General features: G+C 44.0%; 1 protein-coding gene across 1 annotated transcript in view; it reads left to right on the top strand.

Annotated features, from left to right (window-relative positions):
• Positions 1 to 20,495, top strand: part of TMEM200A (transmembrane protein 200A) — a 78,192-nt gene extending 57,697 nt beyond the window's left edge. Inside the window, exon 2 of the mRNA XM_054985685.1 lies at positions 16,812 to 20,495. Within this exon, the coding sequence (XP_054841660.1) occupies positions 16,828 to 18,303 (1,476 nt within the window). The 5' untranslated portion in view covers positions 16,812 to 16,827 and the 3' untranslated portion in view covers positions 18,304 to 20,495. The remainder of the gene's footprint in view (positions 1 to 16,811) is intronic.
• Positions 20,496 to 22,429: the final 1,934 nt, after the last annotated feature.

The raw sequence follows: 22,429 nt of genomic DNA on the forward strand, positions 1-22,429 counted from the left end.
GGGGGTGGCCAGCTTGCAGTGCACCCCCTGTCCTGCAGGGCAGGCAAAGGACAGCACGGGCGCCCACGCCATTCACTTGCCCCACAGGAGAGGGGGCAGCCGGCCGCCCCCTGTCCCGCGGGGCAGGTGCATGGCGCGGGCAGCCTCACAGGCTCCCGTGCTGCCTTTCGCTTGCCCCGTGGGATAGGGGGCGGCCGGCTTGCCGCACACCCTGTCCCGCAGGGCAGGCAAAGGGCAGCGCAGGCGCCCACGCCATTTGCTTGCCCCTCAGGAGAGTGGGCAGCCGGCCGCCCCCTGTCCTACGGGGCAGGCGAAAGACAGCGTGGGGGCTGCAAAGCCGACCGCGCCATTTGCCTGTGGAGAAGCGAATGGCGCGGGCGGCTTCCCAGCCCCGCACGCTGCCTCCGGCGCCGGCGCAATGATGTCACCAAAATGACATCATCATGCCGCGTCAGGAGCACGCGCGTGCTATGCGCGCGCACACGAGGACCTACAAGCGTTTCCCCCGGCGCCGGGCACGCTAGATCCGACCCTGCTTCTCAGCATACCCAATTTGAATAAGTCTCTTGGCATTACTGTTTGCTCTCAAACATCTGTTACTCTTACCTGCCCATTCTAAGAACACTTGCTTCTTTATAGTCCATGCTCACAGGACAATGAGAGTGTAGTCTACAGATGTCCCTTGTAAGAAGTAATCACTGAGTGCCAGCATATATTTAGACCAGATCAGTAATCCCAAATCTCATTTGAAATTGCCATTCTTCCAGACAGGTTGCTAGTACTGGAATTGCAGTATGATGTAGTCTGGCACAGGGTGAGGGATTCCGATGACTCCCACCAGTGATGGAACTGCAAAACAGAAATACTTTGCATATGGACTACCATTTGTCCTGGCATGCTCTCAAAGATCAACCCACTGTAGCAAACTTCAATACACTCGTAATGAGAGTTAATGCCCAGACCTTATCCAAAGCCACTGCTGCTAAACTTTTCATTATTTAGCATATGCTCGTCATGATCTGACTTGCACACAGGGATGAATGGAAATAAAGGCTCAGATGGGTACATGAACCAGAGCTTTAATTTCTTCTTTATTCTCTCAGCTTTATGACGGTGGCAAAAGTCTCAGCACCTGTCATCTTTTCACTTTTATGTTTAAACAGAAGTGGGGTGGGATTGCTAAACTTGCAGATGTTGAGATTACAGTTTGCTAATTAACCAGGGCTGGAGCACCCATAGAGGCCAGGTAGGCGGTGGCCTCAGGCACGGGGTGCCAGAGGGAGCACCGGAGGAGGCGCGGGGGGTGGGAGCGCATGCCACAAAGCAGCAGCCTCCTATCCCTCCCGCCCCGCGCCACTGCCGCCAGCACAAGCCCCCGGCTGGGCGCAGCTGCCACGGGCAGGCATCTGCGGCGGCACAGGCAACCAAGCGAGAGAGCTCGGAGGCCGCCCACCACAGCGATCGGGCCACCAGCGGCGCGTGTGCATGCTCCCATGATGGCGTCATGTGTGACATCATCACGCAGGCTGGTGTGCTGCGAGTGCCGCAAACCCTTGCGCCGCCCCTGTAATTAACCCACACATAACCCTGTTGTTTGTCATACTTCTCCTCTAGCTATTATCATACAAACAACCACTTAAATAGCTATTATATAATAGCATATACCAGTATGCTAAGATACTTTTTTGCAATGGTTTTGTGTTTTAAATCTACCTTGGATCTTTAATTCAGCTCTTCCTTACGTTGTCTTAAAATTTTACCTCAGGAGGGCCCTGGTCACAACTAACACTCCTTTGACACACACAGCTTCAAGAGTTCACTACTTTACTCAGGCTTATACCTTGAGAACACTTTCATTTGGGGGTTTGAACCCCAATGCAAACATCCATGGTGGCATTTTGTCCTGTTTGTGTGACCTATATATTGCTGCTTCTCAGAAGGTTTCCACTGCCACCAAAGGCTTTTGCCTTAGATCTCTTCTGTTTAACTGGTATACTTGTTATAGATGGTAGTATGACAGAACTGTAAGCGGTCGGCCTGGCCTCCACCATTTTAATAGCAGCTTCATATTTATGGCTGCTGGTAATATTAAAAATGTTCAGGTCTCTGGAGGAAAATGGCTGCAGTTTGGCCAACAGAGGACCTCTAGCAGTTGCTGGATCCCGCCCGGGAGACATGGTATGAATGGAATGCCACAAAGGAATGCGGGGTGATTAAGTGGCGATTGGACTTGCTATCTTCCTGGCCTCGCCCGTGACCAGTGCAACAAAGGACTCATACCATCAACCCTACTTAGCACATTCCTCTTCCTCCTTCAGTGATGAGATCTCCTGTCCATGATTGAGGAGCTAATCAAATTACATTCATAAGCATGTACAGTCATTCCTGGCACTATGTATCCCCTCCCTAAAAATACTTAACCTAGCTCTGGTGTACTTCATCAGGAAAAACTATCCTTTTGTGCAGTGCTAGAACTAGTTTTACATTTGTATTCATACGCCCCGGCAGCTATCAATCAAAGTACTCAAGCCTTTTTTCTGACCCAGGAACTAGCCATTGGTGCCTTTGTCCTAATTGCTAAGAGGACTCTCCTCCACCTCAGGGCACATTTCACCTATAAAGTTAGAGCTCTGGCCCCATTCAAATCGAACACATTTGAACATGTTTCTGGATCCACAAGCGTTGTTCCCTTGAGGTTTGCTCTAAGCCTCTTGCTTTACCAAGGACGCTGGCCGTTTGAAACTCTTCTCTCTCCCTCCTCAACGTGGACTGGACCCCTTCTCCAGGATAGGTAGATATAATTACTCCCTCTTGCTCTATTCCCAAATCTCTGGCTAGATTTCCTAGGATTCTGTGTGCGTGTGATTATTTCCCCCCAGTAATTGGTGTGTATGCGCGTGAAGTTCTTGTGTTCAATAAAAAATTATTGTTTTATATTAAGCACCAGACTCGCTTGTTTTATTGTAGGAAGGGACCTGGTATACAAAGGTGATAGATTCCAGTTACCACCTCTTGTTTAGCCGTCTTCCTTGCTAGCTAATTCCCCCATAAATCATATTTATGCAAGGAGACCATTTCCGGTAACAGAACAGTCAGCATGTGGGGCACCTGTCAGGTAAAAAGTGGATCCTTTCTTGCTTAATCAGAAGTAGATTATATTAGAAGAACATAAAAGTGATGGTTGTAGCGTTTTGATAGGCATATTTGTTTCAGAATAGTTCATAAACTTGGTGGTTTCATAGATAATTAAATATTCTCAGACCCAGTTGCAAAGACTAATTTTTCACACAGATCTTCACTGAGACTGGTGGGGAACAATAGGTCTGAGGCAGTTGTGTTTATACATTTTATCCCACCTTTCCTCTATGGAACTCATGGCAGTATGTAGTGAGCTTTCATGGCTGAGTGGGGATTTGATCCTTTAGGCCTTGTAGTTGTGATTGTAATCACAACACTATCTTGGCCCACCACTCAGTTGAAGAGGAGCTAACAACAAGAAAAGGTAAAGGAAGGAAGATGATGTTAGGAAGATAAGACAGAACAATTCTGAAAGTAAAAGACAAGTCAGCCAACCAACTTTTAACAATTCATATTTGATCTGGTGCCACCTGTAATAGATTGGATTGAATAAAAGGCACCTGCAGAGGTCCAAGGAACTTTGCTGCCTGCCTGGGACAGAATAAAGGATATTAATCCTCAACAAGGATTGTATAGCAATTCTGGAACCCTGGAAATGCCACCACCTTCAAGTTTGATTATTTAATTGCAGTAAAATAGAATGTGGTAGGAGTATAGCTTATAAGAATATGTTTAATTTGTTAAAATGGGACTTAAATTTCTCAGTAAATAAATTCAAAGGTGAGGGCGGCACTGATTGTTGTTGCCTATAATTAGCACACAACCTAGCATTATAAAAATGAACTGAGTTCCTCAACCAACAAAGATGAAAATGTACTTTTTCACATAACTTACAGTTCTAACATTAAAATCCAATTCTAAGCATACCCTCCTTGGAAAAGGACGTTCCCTTGACTTCAGAGAGAACTTCCACCTTGCACCTCAGACATTGTTGATATAACGTTGCATCCTTTAATGAAATGTGAGACAAGGCAGCCCACAGCTTCTTTGGTCCTGCCCCTCTATACTTATCATCCATCCACTTTACTGCTGGAAGGGTGTGTGTTAAAGATGTATGAATGGTTCCTGGAATGTAAGACAGCAACCTGATTTAAATGGACCTTTCTTCCAGGCATAATCTTTCCTTTTTTCTATCGATATCATCTACTCCTTTGTAACAGGGAGGGGAAAAGCAAGAAGAACACAACTGCAATAAAAAAGTATGAATTTAAGAAGAAGGGAAAGAGTAATATATATATAAGTATATAAAATCAGAAACGAATAGTCCAACTCATATGATCCCATAGCTTGTTTAAATGTAATTGTCTGTGGTAGAGAAGAGTGATGGAAAGTAATATTGAACGGGGGAATTATACTAAAGGAACCTTTGGAGTTCAGGCTTCTTGCATGTAAATAAAAATGTAATTTTCTTTCCACCTACACTTGCCCTTATCTGTCCTGTTCTGTGTTTAACTTCTTTTATTGTACATAGAGCGTACACAGTATTTTAAAAATAATGAGACCTCAGAGTATCCATTCCATAAACCGAGTGCTTGCTGAAAGCAGAGCAGAGAGAGGCTAAAGAAGGAGACGGAAGAAGGCTGAAGAAGGGTTGCATCAGTGCTTACTTCTTGTGGCCCCTTCTTACACACCAAGGGTAATGCCAATTGCCACTGTGAAGTCAGGAAGCAATTTTCTCCAGGCCAGGTTAGCTAGTGATCCTGATGGTGTTTTGCCATCTTCTGGGCATGGGACAGGGGTCACTGGGGGTGTGGGGGGGGGAGTTGCATTTTGCAGGAGGTTGGACTAGATGACCACGGAGGTCCCTTCCAGCTCTGTGATTCTATGATTTTATGACACCCCTGAACATAATAGGCATTTGAATAAAGTTTTGGCTAGCAGTACTAAATGACAGACAACTAGAACGTCAAAATTGCTTCCAACCCAGTATATCCAAGTAAATATAAATGTAGGATAAAATATGAGCATTTGCTTGTGCAGTTAAAATCCCAAAGAATGGATAGGCAACAGGTTTTTACCATATCACGATTATTGACGTATCCTATTTACTTGAGAGGAAGATTACTCTGAAAGAGGAGGTTATAATAAAAGCAGATGACCCTGAATTTAAAGCAAACCCTCCTACAAAAGGTAGCAGTATTAACAAAGTTTTTATTACATTGTAACCTATATACAATAAATAATAGACTACAGAAGAAAATAATTACTTTCACTATTTTCATCTCCTTGCAATAACAATAACAACAACAACAATAGTGCTTATAAACCACTCTTAAGACAGATTAGTGCCTCACTCAGAGTGGTGAACAAAGTCAGGGTTAGTATTATCCCCACAATACAGCTGGGGAACTGGGTTCACAAGTAATACTGGGTCACACTTTCACATTTTAAAAGGCAAGAAACTGCCCCCCCAATTGAACTATTAGGCAAAGGTGCAGATAAATTAACCAACTGGCAGTGCAATCCTGAACAAAACGACATCCTTCCAAATCCATGGAAATCAATTAACTTAGAAGACTGTAACTCTCTTTAGGAATGTCCTGTTAAATTGCCCCCTCTTCACAATACTTTCTGTAGGCACAGAGCTGTATCTTCAATCCAGTAGGACATTTAAAATTAACTATTTGCCTTATCCTTCTCTGTCTGAAATGTCCACAATCTCATCACAGCTGTAGTTCAAGTTGTGCTAAAGTGCTGAAAACACACTGATATTTTGCGTTTTTCTCTCCTGGGAGAAAAAAGAGTGGGATTACTAGGCAAGTTTCGCTTGAAGCACTGGGAAAGAAGCAAAAGCTGGTGTGGAATACTATTCTGAATTTCTGACCCATAAACATGGGTCAGTAGAGGAGCAAATCCATACACACTGTTTCTACCACTTCTTACCATTTGCTGGGCAAGGAGCTGCAGTTTCTAAAGCTAGCCAGCAAGTCCACCCTGCGCCTCCTCTCTCTCCCCCTGAAACTCAAAGCAGTTTGAAAGTCAGTATTTGCAGACTCAGCATCGCTATCGTTGCCATTCCTCACTGCTGGTGAATGAGTTGGCCTGCTTTCTGCAAAGCTCTCCCCGCATGTGCAATGAATCACCTCTCACACTCAGCAGAGGTGTTCCCCCAAGTGGAAGATAACTCCCCTCCCTTTTTAGGAAGCCTAAAACGGTTTAAAATGTTGTCCTCCTTTTGAATATCCATTATGGTTCCCAGTCCCCTGCTGGGGGGTAGGGGACATACCCCCACTTACCTTGCTGGCGGGGGGAACACACCTCCTGGGCCACACTCCTGGGTGGCGCAGCACACTCCTGCACTCTGCTCTGTAGTGGTCTGATTTGGGCCGATTCGAGCCGAATCTTGCTGCTGCAGAGTGCGGCAGCACCCCTGCACTCTGCAACGGCCTGATTCAGGCTCAAATTGGGCCAATTGGGGCCTGATTCAGCCCCCTGCGGAGTGCAGGAGCACTCCCAGGACAGCATGTAGCCAGTGCAATGATGTCACAGAGTGCACAAGAGAGAGGGACATCAAAAGGTAGGAGCCAGGCCTCCCACCTCCCACCAGTATATATGATACAACCCTAGTATATATGATACATCCTTCAAAGAGAAGCTTTCCAGGTTACTTGATAACAAAATAGGTATTTAGAGCTAACTTGGGTTTATTTGGATGGAATGGTATGGTATAGCCCAATCTCATCAGATCTCAGAAAATAAGCAGAGTCAGTATTTGGATGGGGGACCAGCAAGGAAAACTGCAGAGGAAGGCAATGGAAAACCACCTCTGCCTAGGGATTTCCATAAATCGGTTGCAACTTGATGGCACATATATACATAGGATTTATTGTAGAGAGCAACAAAGTATTCTCTGAAATATTTTCAAGCTGTATACAGAGTTCTAATCCTATTGGTTAGCATTTCCTCCTCCTACCCGCCCCCCCCCCCCTTGAAACATCTACTAGCAGTTGTGGACTCATTCACGTTTTTGTGATCCTGAAACAAATGCCTAAGGAACACAGGCTTATCATCCAGGCATCTCTTAAATTCACATGGGGGCTACATGTAAAATCACAAAAATCAAAAGAAGGTGAGCTATGATCTCTCACATCGTTACAGCTGTATGGGTCCCAGATGGAGATATCAGCTGTTTCAAAGGTATTTTTGTATAAGTGCTGCCTGGTGGTGATCCTGTATGCTCTCACAATGGTGGCAGCTACAAATCTGATCTGGGGCTGTGGCATTATGGAAGAGCTGACTCCACAATTAATGCTGGTAGTTCCTTTCTAGTGTCCTAAGTCCTCATCAGGGCTTTGAGATTTGGTTTATCTGGCCCAAAAATATACCCAAAGAATACCTTAACATTATTTTGCAGGTATATTCTGGGCTCCTGACCAATATCAAGATTTTTGAAGAAATCAGTATTGCCGGTCCCAGTTAGTTCAGAAAATATTCAGAAATAACTGGGACTAGTCCTATGAGGAAAGATTGAATAACTGGGTATATTTAGCTTGGAGAGGAGAAAACTGAAAAGTGATATGATAGCTATTTTCACATAGAGGATAGAGCCTTCCCCTGTCGCTTGCAACTGGCAGGGGAAGGTTGTCAGTTTCAAACCACCCTGCACAGGATTCTTGTGGACGGCAGGAGAACGGGGCTGTCACTTTCACACACCCCATGCCACCTTCAGCCGATCGGCTGAACCCAGTGCAGCGCATTTAAAACAGACACCCCCCTTCTCCTGCCTCTCGTGGGCAGCAGGAGAACAGGGCTGTCACTTTCACACATCCCGCGCCACCTTCAGCCAATCGGCTGAACCCAGTGCAGGGTGTTTGAAACAGAAAGCCCCCTTCTCCTGCCACTTGTGGGCGGCAGGAGAAAGGGGCTGTCACTTTCACACACCCCATGCCGCCTTCAGGCGATTGGCGACAGGAGAACGGGGCTGTCAGGTTCACATATCCCGCGCAACCTTCAGCCAATCGGCTGAACCCAGCACAGGGTGTTTGAAACAGACAGCCCCCTTCTCCTGCCACTTGCAGGCGGCAGAGCGGGGCTGTCAGTTTCACACACCCCATGTGGGAATTAATTGATCGGCATCGCCAGCTTGTCTGGCTGCACAAACCGCTCATGACTCTCACGAACTGGGCAAAAAAGTCATTGAGTATGTAGAAAATGCGGCCCCACAAACCGCCTTTTCACGAACCATGAACAGGCCTGGTTTGTGCATTTTTCTGTTTCGTATTACAATTCGTGTCCACCTGTACCTGGCTCTCATGCTCTTTATTATATGACCAGGGTAATGCCAATTGCCACTTTGAGGTCAGGAAGCAATTTTCTTCCAGGCCAGATTGGCCAAGGAACATGGAGATTTGTTGCATTCCTCTGGGCATAGAGCAGGGGTCACTGGAGGAATCGGGGGAAGGGGGTAAGTGTGAATATCTTGCATTCTGTGAGAGTTGGGCCAGATGTCCCTTGGGGTCCATTCCAACTCTATGTTACTATCCTTTACCTGAAGGTGCCTGGGATTGAACCAGAGACCTTTTGCATGCAAATCATGTCCTGCACCACTGGGCCATAATCCCTATGCATCTTACATATTTGCTATTGTCACTACTGTTAAATGCTGGTATACATATGGTGCAACATGAAGTATTAATTAGCCCTAATATGTCTTACAAGGCATACATGTGGCTTAAGGTTACTAGGTCCCCTTATCCTCCTGGTGGGAGGGGGGGAGACCTGGTACTCACCGATTTGAAAATCTTCATAAGCATGCATAGCATAAGCATGCATGATCTCCTGGCACGGACATGATGATCTCACTTCCAAGAGTGATATCGTGCTGGCTCCAGGAATGCTCCTATGCTTCGTGATGGGTGAATTCTTTAAGAATTGTCCCGGTTGGGGCCCAAATTAGCCTCAAGCGAAGCATAGGAGCATTTCCATGGCCATCATAATGATGTCACTCCAAAAAGTGTCATTGTTGCAGCCTGCCAGAAGTGCTCCCACTATGGGCTTGCCCAGGAGGTATTTTGCCTCCCCGGCTCATTCCCCATGCCCCCCCTTGTAGGTCAGGTGAGTGGGGGAGGCAGAGGCTGGAAGCTGAGGATCCCTCGCCCCCACTTAAGGACTGGCAGACCTAGTGTGGCTCCCTTATTTTAGTTCTACTTTTTGACTCTCAGTAAATATGCAACATGTGCACCAAGTTCTAAATTTGTGCCCCTGCTGTGAGGCTGGCCAGCAGCAGTGTACTTGTTCTTATGTAACTGCTGCCATGGCAACATACTGTACCACCACTCCAACTGAGAGGTCTGTAGACTCAACTTCGGAGCTTTTGTGTTGCTAAGCATCTGCAATACTTGCTCCAGGCAGGATTTGTTACTCCTTAAGAAATCATGAACAGCAACATTATATTCACCTTACTGGAACTAGTATATCTTAAATTTTACAAATAAGTTCCTTTTTTATCCCACGTGAAATTTTTATACGTATGTTGCTGTTTAGAATGGATATTGACTTAGAGGCTGACCATGGCCCAAGCATAATTTGGGGGAACTATATTTATCTGTGTAAAACAGACACCCCCACACACATTCACAATCTCAGCAAATATATAAAATCTCATAAAGAAGAATGTTTTGTTTCTGGAATGACATAAATATCATAGAAATAATTTGGTGTTTAAGCTAGATTGCCAGGCTCCGATAGTATATCCACCACCACGATCCTCGTTTTTCTCATTTGGTTGGGAGAGAGGGATAAATTTATCTCATCTGAGTCCTACCTGTATATAACCAGCACTGGCTTAATAGCCAGGAAGTGGAGTGACTGTGGTTCTTTGGAATATCATCTCTCTTTCAAGGTATGCTGTCTAGCACAGCCCACATTTTGAGATCTTGTAAGAGAGAGACCCAACATGAAATGGATTGAGTAGATAAAGGAAAATCCGGCCTTTAGTTTACAAGACCTAAGCAAGGCTGTCAACAATAAGAAGTTTTGGAGGTTGTTAATTGGATGGTCTCCATAATTCGTAAGTGACTTGATGGCACATAACACACACATCTGGCATTGGGGGATTGGTGATGCCAGCTACCCAGCCAGTGTTACAGTTAGGTAATTTGACTTAATGGTCTTATTGGTGGTAGGGCTTTCAATGGTAATGTGTTTTACTTCAAATATGAAGTGCCGCATGAGTATTCAACAATACCTTCTGCCAATGGAGCTCCACTTTAATCAGTAGCAAAAATTTGAGAGAATACAGTGGTATTTCTTCTGAAATAGACCATAGGGATTTGCATACTTGAACATGAAAGGAATCAGGCTGTCATGTGATTAGGCAACATCGGTATAACACACAATGAAAGACCAACTAGAAGAATACATGGGTAGGCTAACTTTTGAATTCCACAGAACTGTTTATCATGCTTCAAATTAAACAAAGAGATGGATTGACTGGATTTTGATTCTGCAAGCAGCAGAACTCTTCTATTTCAGTACAGTCTTTACTGGAATTGTTTCAAATCCTAAAGATAAGTTAAGAATCAAAAAGGATTATTTCATACAGTGCCATCTTGTACAGAGTTTCTACCACCAAAACTGTTTGCAGCATGTGAAGTCTTGCTGGTGCTATTCTCTACCCCAAGTAATTTTTTAGATATGTGACAAGCAATGTTATGTTGTAGGCAAGATATTCAACACACTTATTTACTTAAAAGATTTTTATGATGTCTCTTCAGAGACTTTCTTGAAGCAATTCCACAAAATAGAATAAAATCATAAAATATAAAATCAAGCCAATAACCTAGAGCATAAAACAAGATAGAAACCCAACAGCATAGGAATCCAGAGGTTCAAACATCTGGGAGCTTAAAAGATCTCTATGAGAGCCCTCAGGGTTCTAATTGATTGTAAAAATAGTTAAAAACTTTAAATCTTTTATTTATTTATTTATTTATTTATTTATTTATAGTCCGCCTTTCTCACTGAGACTCAAGGAGGATTACACAGTATGAGATTAGTACAATCAGTATCAAGTACATTTCAATACAGTATAAAGGACATTTCATAAACAATACCATAGGGTAAATAGATACAAGTTTAAAAGACATAGTATTAGCAAGAATCCCAATACAGGGTAGAAAAAATACTGAAGCAGAACATAATCAATTCTAGGACTAACATTAGACAACATGGAGCACTGGTGGTACATAGGAATACATATTTAAAGCAGCAGATAATATGTAAGGCAATATAGTGATGAATTCTATGGTCCCTAACTCATTAGCAAAGCATCTGAGAACCTTTCCCTACAATACAACCCTCCCATTTGAGTAAAAAGCCTTTTTGAATAGTTCGGTTTTGCAACCAGGAGAGTGGGGGCTCTTCTGACTTCCTCAGGCAGGTCATTCCACAGGATAGGGGCCACCACAGAGAAAGCCCGTGTATGGGCTGCTGCTGACTTCACCTGTGTGCAGCCTGGCACCTGCAGGAGACCAAATGAGCAAAGCTGCCATGGAGGAACATAGGGAGGGAGGCAGTCCCATAGGTATGCTGGACCAAAGCCGTGAAGAACTTTGTATGTAATAACTAACACCTTGAACTGAGCACGGTAAATGATGGGTAGCCAGTGGAGCGACTCTAGGATGGGAGTGATGTTCATGCTGCTCGCTCCTGTTAACAGTCGAGCTGCAGCATTTTGCACTAATTGGAGCCTCCTCGTTAACTTAGATGGGAGACCTATGTATAGACCATTACCATAGTCAAGCCTTGATGTTACCATAGCATGGATCCAAGTGGCCAGGTTAGCCATGTCAAGATAAGAAGCCATCTTCCAGGCTAGAGTGAGGTTGCAGTTTGCCGCTGCCTTAACTTGTTTTTCTAGTAATAACACTGGATTCAGTATAAACCCTAGGCTCTTAATTGAGTCTGCAAGGGTCAGACAAACTTCATCGAAAGTGGGGAGTACAGTGTTCTTCAAGATCTCTGTTTTTCCAACAAGCATCACTTCTGTTTTGTCTGGGTTCAGTTTCAATTTGTTGTTTTTCAACCATTTCACCACAGCTGTCAGGCAGTGGTCTAAGATTTCCACTGCATCCTGCAGGGACCTGGATAGCGAGATATAGAGTTGGGTTGGAGTTGGATGTCATCTGCATATTGATGACATCCAACTCCATAGCTCCAAATGAGTTCTCCTAAAGGTTTTACATAGAGGTTGAATAACATGGGAGATAAGATTGCACCCTGCAGAACCCTGCAAGATAGTTCCCATTCTAGAGATAGTTGATCTCCAATGGCCACCCTTTGCATCCACTCCAAGAGAAACGATTTAAACCAGTCCAGGGCACATCCTTTGATGCCCACTTCTGTTTCTAAACGTCTCAACAGGATGGCATGGTCTACTGTGTCAAAGGCTGCAGATAGATCCAATAGAAGCAAAAAGGAGGCATAGCCTTTGTCTATATTCAGACGGAGAACATCCACTAATGCTACTTGTGTTGTCTCTGTCCCATGCCCTGGTCTGAAACCTGACTGGAAAGGGTCCAGAGTGCTAGAGTTATCCAAGAAGGTCTGGAGTTGTTCAGGTACTGCTCTCTCAATCACTTTGCCCAGAAAGGGCAGATTAGAGACTGGGCGATAATTGGCCACATCATTTTTGTCTAGGGATGATTTTTTAAGTAACGGACGGATAACCACCTGTTTGAGCTGCCGGGGAAAGCTGTCCTGAGTTAGTGATTAATTTACAATAGATCTCAGTGGTTCACTTACGTGGTCCTTACTTGATTTTAACAGCCAGGATGGGCAAGGATCAAGCGCACAAGGAGTGGTTTTCATAGACATCAAGATCATGTTAAGATCTGCCATTGTGATTGGTTCAAAGCAATCCAAATGTAAGCTGGATGGTGCATTTATCATTTCTTCTATCTCGCTTGCATTGCAGGTAGCTTCTAGATCAGAGAGTATTCATGATATTTTATCAGTGAAAAACTTAGCAAAGGCCTTGCAGCTAATTGTCTGTTCTTGGAACTGTAAAGGTTCAGATTTAGGGGTTAGGAAGTGTCTGGATATCTTAAACAACTGGGATGATCGTGAACTAGCCGATGCAATAGTTGCCAAAAAATAACGTTTCTTTGCCACTTTCATTTCTGCTTCATAGGTCCTCCAGTGGGTTCTGTAGCATGTTCTATCTGCTTCCACATGAGTTTTTCACCAGCACCTTTCTAGACATCTTCCAACCCTCTTTAAGTGACCCAGCTCCATGGTAAACCATGGGGCCGGCATCCATCCCAAGGGCCGGAGCGGTCGACAAGGAGCAATGGAGTCAATAGCTTCAAGGAGCTTTGCATTCCACACTCCTACAGCAGCTACCATAGGGCATGTGTCTGGGATTCTAAAATCCTCCAAGGCATTTTGTAATCTAGATGGATCCATGAGCGTTTGTGGGTGAATCATTGTAACTGGACCCCCAATTTTGTAGGGAGTTGGGGCTACATTCACTTTTGTCTTCAGCAAAGGCTGGCCTGACCATGGTTCAGGTCGAACCTCCAATGTTGAAACAAGATTTCCTCTTAAAGGCTCAGTGCAAAATATTAAGTCTATGATGTGGCCCCTTTCATGTGTAGGGCCTGTCACAATTTGTGAGAGGCCCAGGGTTGACAGGGAAGCTATAAATTCCTGAGCTGGGCCTGGCTTTGAACACTCAGCATGGATGTTGAAGTCTCCCAGAACAGTAAGTCTAGGTGTCTCCAACACCATGTCTGCTAGCAACTCTGCCAACTCAGAAAGGGTGCTTATGGGGGAGCTAGGAGGTCTATACATAAGAAGGATACCCAATCTATCTTTAATTCCCAGAGACAGGTACAAAGGAGTTGATTTTTTGATTTAGGGCAAGAACTCTGGGTTTTGCCCTGGAGTTTGTAGGAATTTAAATTGGATTACATCTACTTGGGATGTTTATTTTTTGCTGAATATGTATATGGCCATTATATGTCATTATGAGAAGTATATTAATGGTCTGAGATTCTGTTTTTAGGTTGTATTCACTTATTAGAAACAAATGAAAATATTATAATATAAAGCACTTTCCCTGCTTTATGTAATAAGTAGCTCTGAAATGTGGTGTGAGTTTAGTAGTTCCTACTACTTAAATTACTTGTCAGCAAACAAAATACAAATGATGCCACCAGTTGGGAATTTAACTATTTCCTTTTGCTAATTAGAGGATTAATTCTGCAAGTTAGTTATTTGGGCAAGAAAGGAAAGAAATGTCTAAAAACACTTCATTTGCAAGTACAAACATGGCCCTTGTTACCATATTATAGCTATTAAATGTTACACCCCAGACTTTATTGAACAGCAAATCATGAAGAGGCCCAACAAATTGGGTTGCCAACTCTCTCTGTCCACTATGGAACCCATACCTTTTCAAGCTATGCCTGGGGGACATGGGAAGACTGGCTGAGCTGTCCCTAGCATAGGATGCATGTGAGTGAGGTGGACTTGCTGGAATGCTGCCTGAGGCAGGATGCTCCAGGAGCCAGGCTTGAACTGGGGACTGAGCAGAGTGGCAGGCTCTGCACGAGTCATGCTCCCAGTTCTCCCTGTTGAATGCCAAACAGAAGCGTGGAGTAATGGCAAAAACCACAGATGCTGTGCCAGCCACAGCCATGACTGTGGGGTCCCTGCAGGGTTTGCATCCCCCCCCCAAGGGGGAAGTGCTGTAACCTTCCAAATGACACTTGTGGAGGAAGTGCTCTGCAACTGCTTGGGTCTCAGGGTTGCTTGGCCAACTGATCCACAGAATACAGTGAGGCAGCTGCCAGGCACCTGAAGCCAAAATTGTGCCCTGTCCCCTGCTTGGTGGGAGGGATGCCCTGGCAAAAGATTGTGCTAACAGTACACATGCACGCGCATGCACACACACACACCCATAGGCAGCTTCTCAGGGAGTATGCTCCACTGCACGGCATGGGCCATAGTGCCCGGTGGGCCTGGCTTATATCCCTCCCATCACACACCACTTGCCTTGGGTGTGGGAGCCATCCGAAGTGGTGCCCATGCTCATGTGAGAGGGACAGGGGAGGCAGGTTGGACTTCTGGGCCAGTGCAACTGGATTCCTGCCTGTCAGCATGTGGTTGCCCCTTCAAGTTGAGCCTCTGAAGAGTTCTGCAGTGTTACTGTTAAGTCCTCCCTCAGTGGTGCTAATTGCCCTCTCTCTGCCTCTCCTGCCACCAAAGTGCAACACTGTGTACTCTAAATGTGCCTGGCAGAAACTTCTGAGACAGTCTCATGCTGCATGCCTTACCTATTGAACTATGGGGCATCCTGTCTGGGGTTTATATAGTGCTGGAGGGAGCTGTGATGGAGGCTATGATTGGGTGCAGAGCAGAGGTTTTGGCTGCTGTTGGAGATGAGGTGATTGGTTGGGTGCATTTGGCCGGTCCCATTGTATGGGCACTTATAGGCTATGCTGTGGTTTGTGATGGCGGGGGGAGGCATTTCTGAGCTGGGACAGCTTAAGGGGCGGGCTAACTCCTGCTAAGCCTCTGGGTCCATCCATTTCCTTGCTGGCACAGTGGCTTACACCAATGTTGCTCCACAATGTTGCTACACCAGAGCCCAGCTGAGGCACAGCACCACCAGAATGCTCCACTGGCACATCTTGGAGGTACACCGGCAGAGCACCACACTGGCTCCCTGGGCACTTTCCTCATCCCAAGGATTGCACTGTTCATGTCCCATATCTTAGAACCACAATGCAGCAGAAAGTTTTCTGGTGAACTGCCAATTTGAGAAGTCACCCTGTGCTTTTTTGTTTTGTGTTGTTTTGATTAGAATTATCCCACAACATAAATAAAACTAGAAGACCTGGTCTGGATGACAACTAGGAAATCATCTAGCAAAATTACAAATACCCAGTCACCAATCTCTTGTAGAATAGTCAGGTCCAAACAGCTCCTCAGCCATGTATTGTAGAGTGTTAAGTGATTGTGAAAGGTTTTTTGGTGAAACTAGGTTTGTTCTGATTCAGCAAAGGTAATTGTTTCCCACCCCAATATAAGCACTGTAGAATTACATTGAGTGGGGAGGATGGTGACCACATTTAAGTACCTGGAGCGCATGCACAGTGAACAGATGGGCAGTGCTGTTGGCATTGACAACACAAATCATATGTTTGGGGATTCAGTTACTGGAGCCAGGTGTCCCCTTTCCCTCTCATATGTTTGGCAAGCAGACAGTTCTAACTATCTGCTAGACACAGGAGATCCCTGCAAAAAGTTATGCTTGCACAAGTTGCTTATGTATAGGAGGACCTCTGGATCAAGGTGCTCATTGTACCCTGATATGTACTACTCTTTCAAGTTCTCAACAGTAATATGAAAATGTGCAAAGTCTTCTCAACTATTTGACCAGATAGTTAGTAATGACCAATCATTTCCACAGTAGTGTGGCCTCATAGCTCTTTACTGAATTGAAAATACAGGTGTTGCAGACTGAGATTAACAACTGATAATTATAACAGAATCGATTTCAAGTGTTTTACAGATGTTTTGGAGAACATTAAGGTTTTTTTCGTTATACTGTTACGGGGTTTGTGGACTGGAAGGTAGCTTATAAATGTACAGATAAAAAAATTAAATAGTATTGAATGCTTCCTACTAAAGGATTTTTATAACTCTGCCTTTTTCACATCCAGATCAATAAAGAAAACTATGATAGCAACTGGTGGAGTTATCACAGGACTGGCTGCCTTGAAGAGGCAAGACTCTGCCAGATCTCAGCATCATCTAAATCTAACAGCGTCGCCAGCCACTGAAGAGCAAAAGCCAATCAAGCGCCGACCCCGGGCAGATGTAGTCATCGTCCGAGGCAAAATCCGACTTTATTCCCCATCAGGATTTTTCCTGGTTCTCGGTGTGCTCATTGCATTCCTGGGGATTGCTATGGCAATCCTTGGATACTGGCCCCAAAAGGACCCTTTTCTAGAGCCTGGAGACAGCCTGTCGCTAAATGAGACCGAAGTTATAGAAAAGGAAGGAGGAATTATCATTCGTTTCTTTGAACAGCATTTACATTCTGATAAGATGAAAATGCTGGGGCCTTTCACTATGGGAATTGGAATCTTTATTTTTATTTGTGCCAATGCTATGCTCCATGAAAACCGTGACAAGGAGACAAAAATCATACACATGAGAGACATCTATTCTACTGTCATTGATATACATACCCTGAGGATCAGTGAACAAAAGCAGCTGAATGGAGCTTACACGGGCTTTGTGGGGGAGCCTGAAATCAAGCAGAGTGGAAGCTCCTGTGCAGCACGGCTGGCAGCCAATACAATTGCACCTTTTTCAGGCTTTGCAAGCAACTTTCAAGTGGACAGCAATACTGACGAAGATGAAATGTCTGTGAGTGACAGAAAAAATGCCACTCATCTTTTACCACCTTTGCTGACTGAGCGCTCTGGTTCAGTCTTTGGCCTCTATGCTCACTCTGGGAAAGGAAAGGAGGATAGGAGCACTGGCTCTCTAAAATGTGAAACAAAGTCCATTGTGTCATCCTCCATTAATGCTTTTACATTACCAGTAATCAAACTAAATAACTGTGTGATTGATGAACCCAGTATAGACAATATTTCTGAGGACTCTGCAAGCACCAGAGGCCAGCCTAGAAATTTATCTATGGACTCTCTAGCTGTTCCGTTAGCTGATACCAATGACCATTACAAACCTGCTTGTGGACTGCTACCAAGAAGCAGTTTATATGGTGACTCTTCACCCAGTCAGTCCAAATCTGCTATGACTCTTGGACCAAGCACTGGAAAGCTTTTGTCACCTGGTGCAGCCAGAAAGCAGTTTGGATCAAACACCTCTTTGCATTTTTTGTCTGCACATTCAAAATCCCTAGACTTAGACAGGGGACCTTCAACCCTCACTGTCCAAGTTGAACAAAGAAAACATCCAAGTTGGCCAAGACTGGATCGGAACAACAGTAAAGGTTATATGAAACTAGAAAACAAGGAGGACCCAATGGACAGGCTGCTTGTACCACCAGCCTCAGTCAAGAAGGACTTCACTAATAAAGAAAAGCTTCTTATGATTTCCAGATCTCATAATAATCTAAGTTTTGAACATGATGAGTTTTTGAGTAACAATCTAAAGCGTGGAACCTCTGAGACAAGGTTTTGATAGACTAGAATAATAATTAATGAAGTATGTGACAGTATTTTTTAAGAAAACAATTTTGACATGTGACTTTTTTGTTTGTCTTTTTGTTTCCAGTGAAACTGGTGCAAACCTGTTTTTACCAAATGTTTCTATCAGATTAAATTGCCTTGTGTTAGCAAAGGTTATTTCCACCTCTGCAATGCCAAGTGTTTAATGTCAAACAGCTTGTTCATCCAAGCACTTAAACTGGCATAATGCCATTTGAATGGGTTTTGTGCTGAGAGGGTGGCTTAAGAATTGACGTCCTCTTAATTTACAATTGCAATACTGTAAATTGTCACCACTCAACATATATTGGTGCCTCAGATTCTGTTTTCCACCAGTCTCATTGCTCTTTTGTTTCTGTTTTAGCATGCTATCTTCCATTGCTACAAGACACCAAAAGAGCTGACAGGTTAAGCTTCTGCGTGCATCAATGATAGCAACCTTTTAACTATGGTGCTTTTAGCTGAAAACAGAAGGGGATTTAAGGTTTCCAGTGGGATAGCACAATTTGATCCTTTTGAATGGCCTTCTATTCTACATTACAAACAATTTTTGAAACTGTTCGGAAGAGGTTTACCATGTTATATAGGTGCTGCTCATTGAGAAACAAAAACTCAAATTTCCCCTAGGTATGAGGGATTAATTAGTTGCCTGGTTCTCTGGATCCAAGCAATAATGTGGATAATGGGCATCTTTCTTTGAAATCTTTCTCTCATGCAATTGAAACAAATATAGAATTAGGGTGAAAGTCCTATGTAGTAACAAATAACATTTATTCCAGCAGAGCTTGCACACTGTAAGATCCCAGTAGGTTTTGCCCCCTGGATGGGATTTGAGAAACAAGAACAAGTATATAGACTGAAAACCAGTTTTGTGAATTTGATATCAGTTACACTGAATACCAATGTCATGTGTTGAGTAGTTCTGTTGTAATGAGGCAAGGGCCAGAGAGTGAAATGCTACAGGGGATCTAGGAAGATAAGCTGTGAGAACAGAAGGGCAAGAAGTGAATAAGGGTCCATGCTAGCCAACAAAGGCATTCTCTGAAAAAATTGGCTTTTTTAGCCAGTGTAGTTAGTAGTTAGAGAATTGGACTCAGAACTGGTTTGAGTTTGAGCCAGGTTTGAGCCAGTCTCTCTCAGCATAAACTACCTCGCAGAGTTTTCGTGAGATAAAACAGAGGAGAGAAGAATGATGTAAACTGCTTTGGGTGCTTAATGGAAAGAAAGGTAGATATAAATGGAATGAGTGAGTGAGTGAATATTTAGAATGTATGAGGAATTAATACAGGTCCCATTGGGGAGAAGGTGTGGAATAATTGAAGTGAATTAATAAATAAATATTTAAAATGTATTAGGAATTAATAAAGGAATGAAATATAGTAAGGTTATATAGTAGGGTAGTTCAGGTCAGTTTTGAGTGACAGAACTACCTGTCAGGATTGGGATTGCAGGAAATTCAAACCGTCAACACATTTTAAAAACAGACGTGTGAAGAAGAGGAATTTTGCTTGTATAACAGTCACTGATTACATGTTTTAATGATTATGGTACAGATTGAAATAACAAATATTGCAGTTCAGTAACCATATTCATGTTAAATATGAAACTGCTGTGGACCATATTTTTAATTATTATAAAATCACTTTATGCGAAGATAAACTATATTATGAATGCCACAAAGATGATCACCTAAAAGGCAAATGTTATATGTCTTCCAGTCAGGTGGTCACCACTGAAGAGAGTTATAGCTTAAAAAATTAGTAATTTGAATTGGTCAACTAGGAAACCTCTTTCTGTTTCATGAAGATAATTAGACCCTACTGTAATTAACCAGTCTAGTGTATCCCTGTTCACCCTGTGGATTGGCCAATGGGATCATCATGTTAATTGGCCTTTTTAGCAGTTGTTTCATATTCTTCATTAACTCAGGAATTATTTTAATAGTTTCTCCCAAAACAGTTATGTCAAAATATTGTACTTCAGTTGAATATGAAAGGGAAAACAGAATTTTTGTACTGATTTCAAGCTCCATATCCATATCCTACCAATGCCATGTTTCAGTATCAATAGCATTATTTGCCCAGTGAATTAAGGCATAGTGTTAGACTCCCAAGCCTATATATTGTAAAAAAGTTAGTTAAATATTTTGCTATGAAGCTTTTAATAACTTTCTGGTCAGTGTTCTTAATACATTTGCTATTTTTTCTAAATAAAAACCAAAAGTATAACTTACATTGTGCGCTTTTCAGTATTTGGCAGTGCTGCTATTATAATGTCATGAGGGCAAGGGCACGTTCTTTTTTCCTTAAGTGTGTGCTCTTAAATATTGTTTCCCATATAGAAGTGACTGCAAATTTGACGCCTAAAAAATTAGATATTATTACAAATGAGGAGGGAGTGGACTTCTGCCCAAAATGACAGGTTCACATTATATTTCCCTTTCCTCTGATGTGTTTCCCTCAACCCATGTCCTGTTAGGACCTGCATTTCCCTACACCTACTTTATATCACTGGCTGCTGCTGGGGCACAGGAATTACATACAATTGCATATAACCAGGGCCAATCAGAGGAGGCCTCAAATTTAGACGTCAATTTCCTAGCATTTGACAGGAAACAGAAGCTAAACACCAGCTAGAGAGCCAGTTTGGTGTAGTGGTTAAGAGCATGGGACTTTAATCTGGAGAGGTGGGTTTGATTCCCCACTCCTCCACTTGAAGCCAGCTGGGTGACCTTGGGTCAGTCACAGCTCTCTGGAGCTCTCTCAGCCCCACCCCACCTCACAGGGTGTTTTGTTGTGGGGATAATAATAACATACTTAGTAAACTGCTCTGAGTGGGCATTACATTGTCCTGAAGGCAGTATATAAATTGAATGTTGTTGTTGTTGATGTTGTTATAGAATATATTAGTGAAAAATTAGCAAGGATCAGAACTATGAAGGAATCCTTTCCATCATTGAGTGACCCAACCTCACTGTCCAGCTGCTTCTCTCAGCATGCATACAAACAGCTGTAGAAGATATGATACCAGTGCTCTCTGTACATGTACACTAGAAGCAGGTCCTTTCCCAAAGTAATAACAATGTTTTGATATAGGGGGCTCATGACTAGACATGGGCACGAACCACAAAAAAACCAAACCATGGGGGCCGTAGTTCGTGGCGCTTTCACGAACCAGGAACCACGAACTCCCACGAACTGGGGCAAGTTCACGAACCAGTTCATGGTTCATGGGGTTTAAATGACCCTTTCCGGAAGCTTAGCAGTGTCAGGGAAAGGGGCATTTGATAGTTTAAAGGGCAATTTCCTGCCGCTTGCAAGCGGCAGGGCCCTTTAAACAGCCTAAAGCCCACAAACCCCAGCCCCAGCCCCCTACCACAGCCCCAGCCCCCCACTTACCTTGCCTCTGATGCTGGAGTGGTGGAGGCCGCGGCCCAGCAGCAGTGGTTTTGCCACTCTGCAGGCCTGCATCCTCCTCCCCCTCCGAGGGGTGAGAAGGGCATTTTTGGCCTCTTCTACCACTGCATGGGCCCACACAGCAGAAGAGGAGGCCAAAAAAGCCCTTCCCGCCCCTCAAATGGCCACCATGGCGGCCATTTGAGGGGCAGGAAGGCCCTTTTTGGCCTCTTCCACCACACTGCAGGCCCGTGCAGTGGCGGAAGAGGCCAAAAATGCCCTTCCCACCACTCAAATGACTGCCACGGTGGCTATTTGAGGGGCAGGAAGGCTCTTTTTGGCCTCTTCCACCACCTTGCGGGCCCACGCAGCAGTGGGGGAAGCCAAAAATGCCCTTCCCACCCCTCAAATGTTGGCCATGGTGGCCATTTGAGGGGTGGGAAGGCCCTTTTCAGCAAGGGAGGCTGAAAAGGGCCTTCTCATCCCTCAAATGGCAGGAAAAGTTTAAATGGCCATTTAAACTGCCCTATTCCCTGCTGCTTTGCAGTGGCACGGAAAGGAGCATTGCCTTTTAAAAACAAACCAAATGAACCAGTAGACCAGTTAGTGGAAGTTCATGGAAATGAGCTTCCATGAGCCACTGGTTCATGACCCACGAACCAGGCTGGTTCATCGTTTTTTTTGGTTCGTATTCAGGTTCTTGCC

Source organism: Eublepharis macularius, chromosome 1 (assembly GCF_028583425.1).
Source record: "Eublepharis macularius isolate TG4126 chromosome 1, MPM_Emac_v1.0, whole genome shotgun sequence".
Lineage (NCBI taxonomy): Eukaryota > Metazoa > Chordata > Lepidosauria > Squamata > Eublepharidae > Eublepharis > Eublepharis macularius.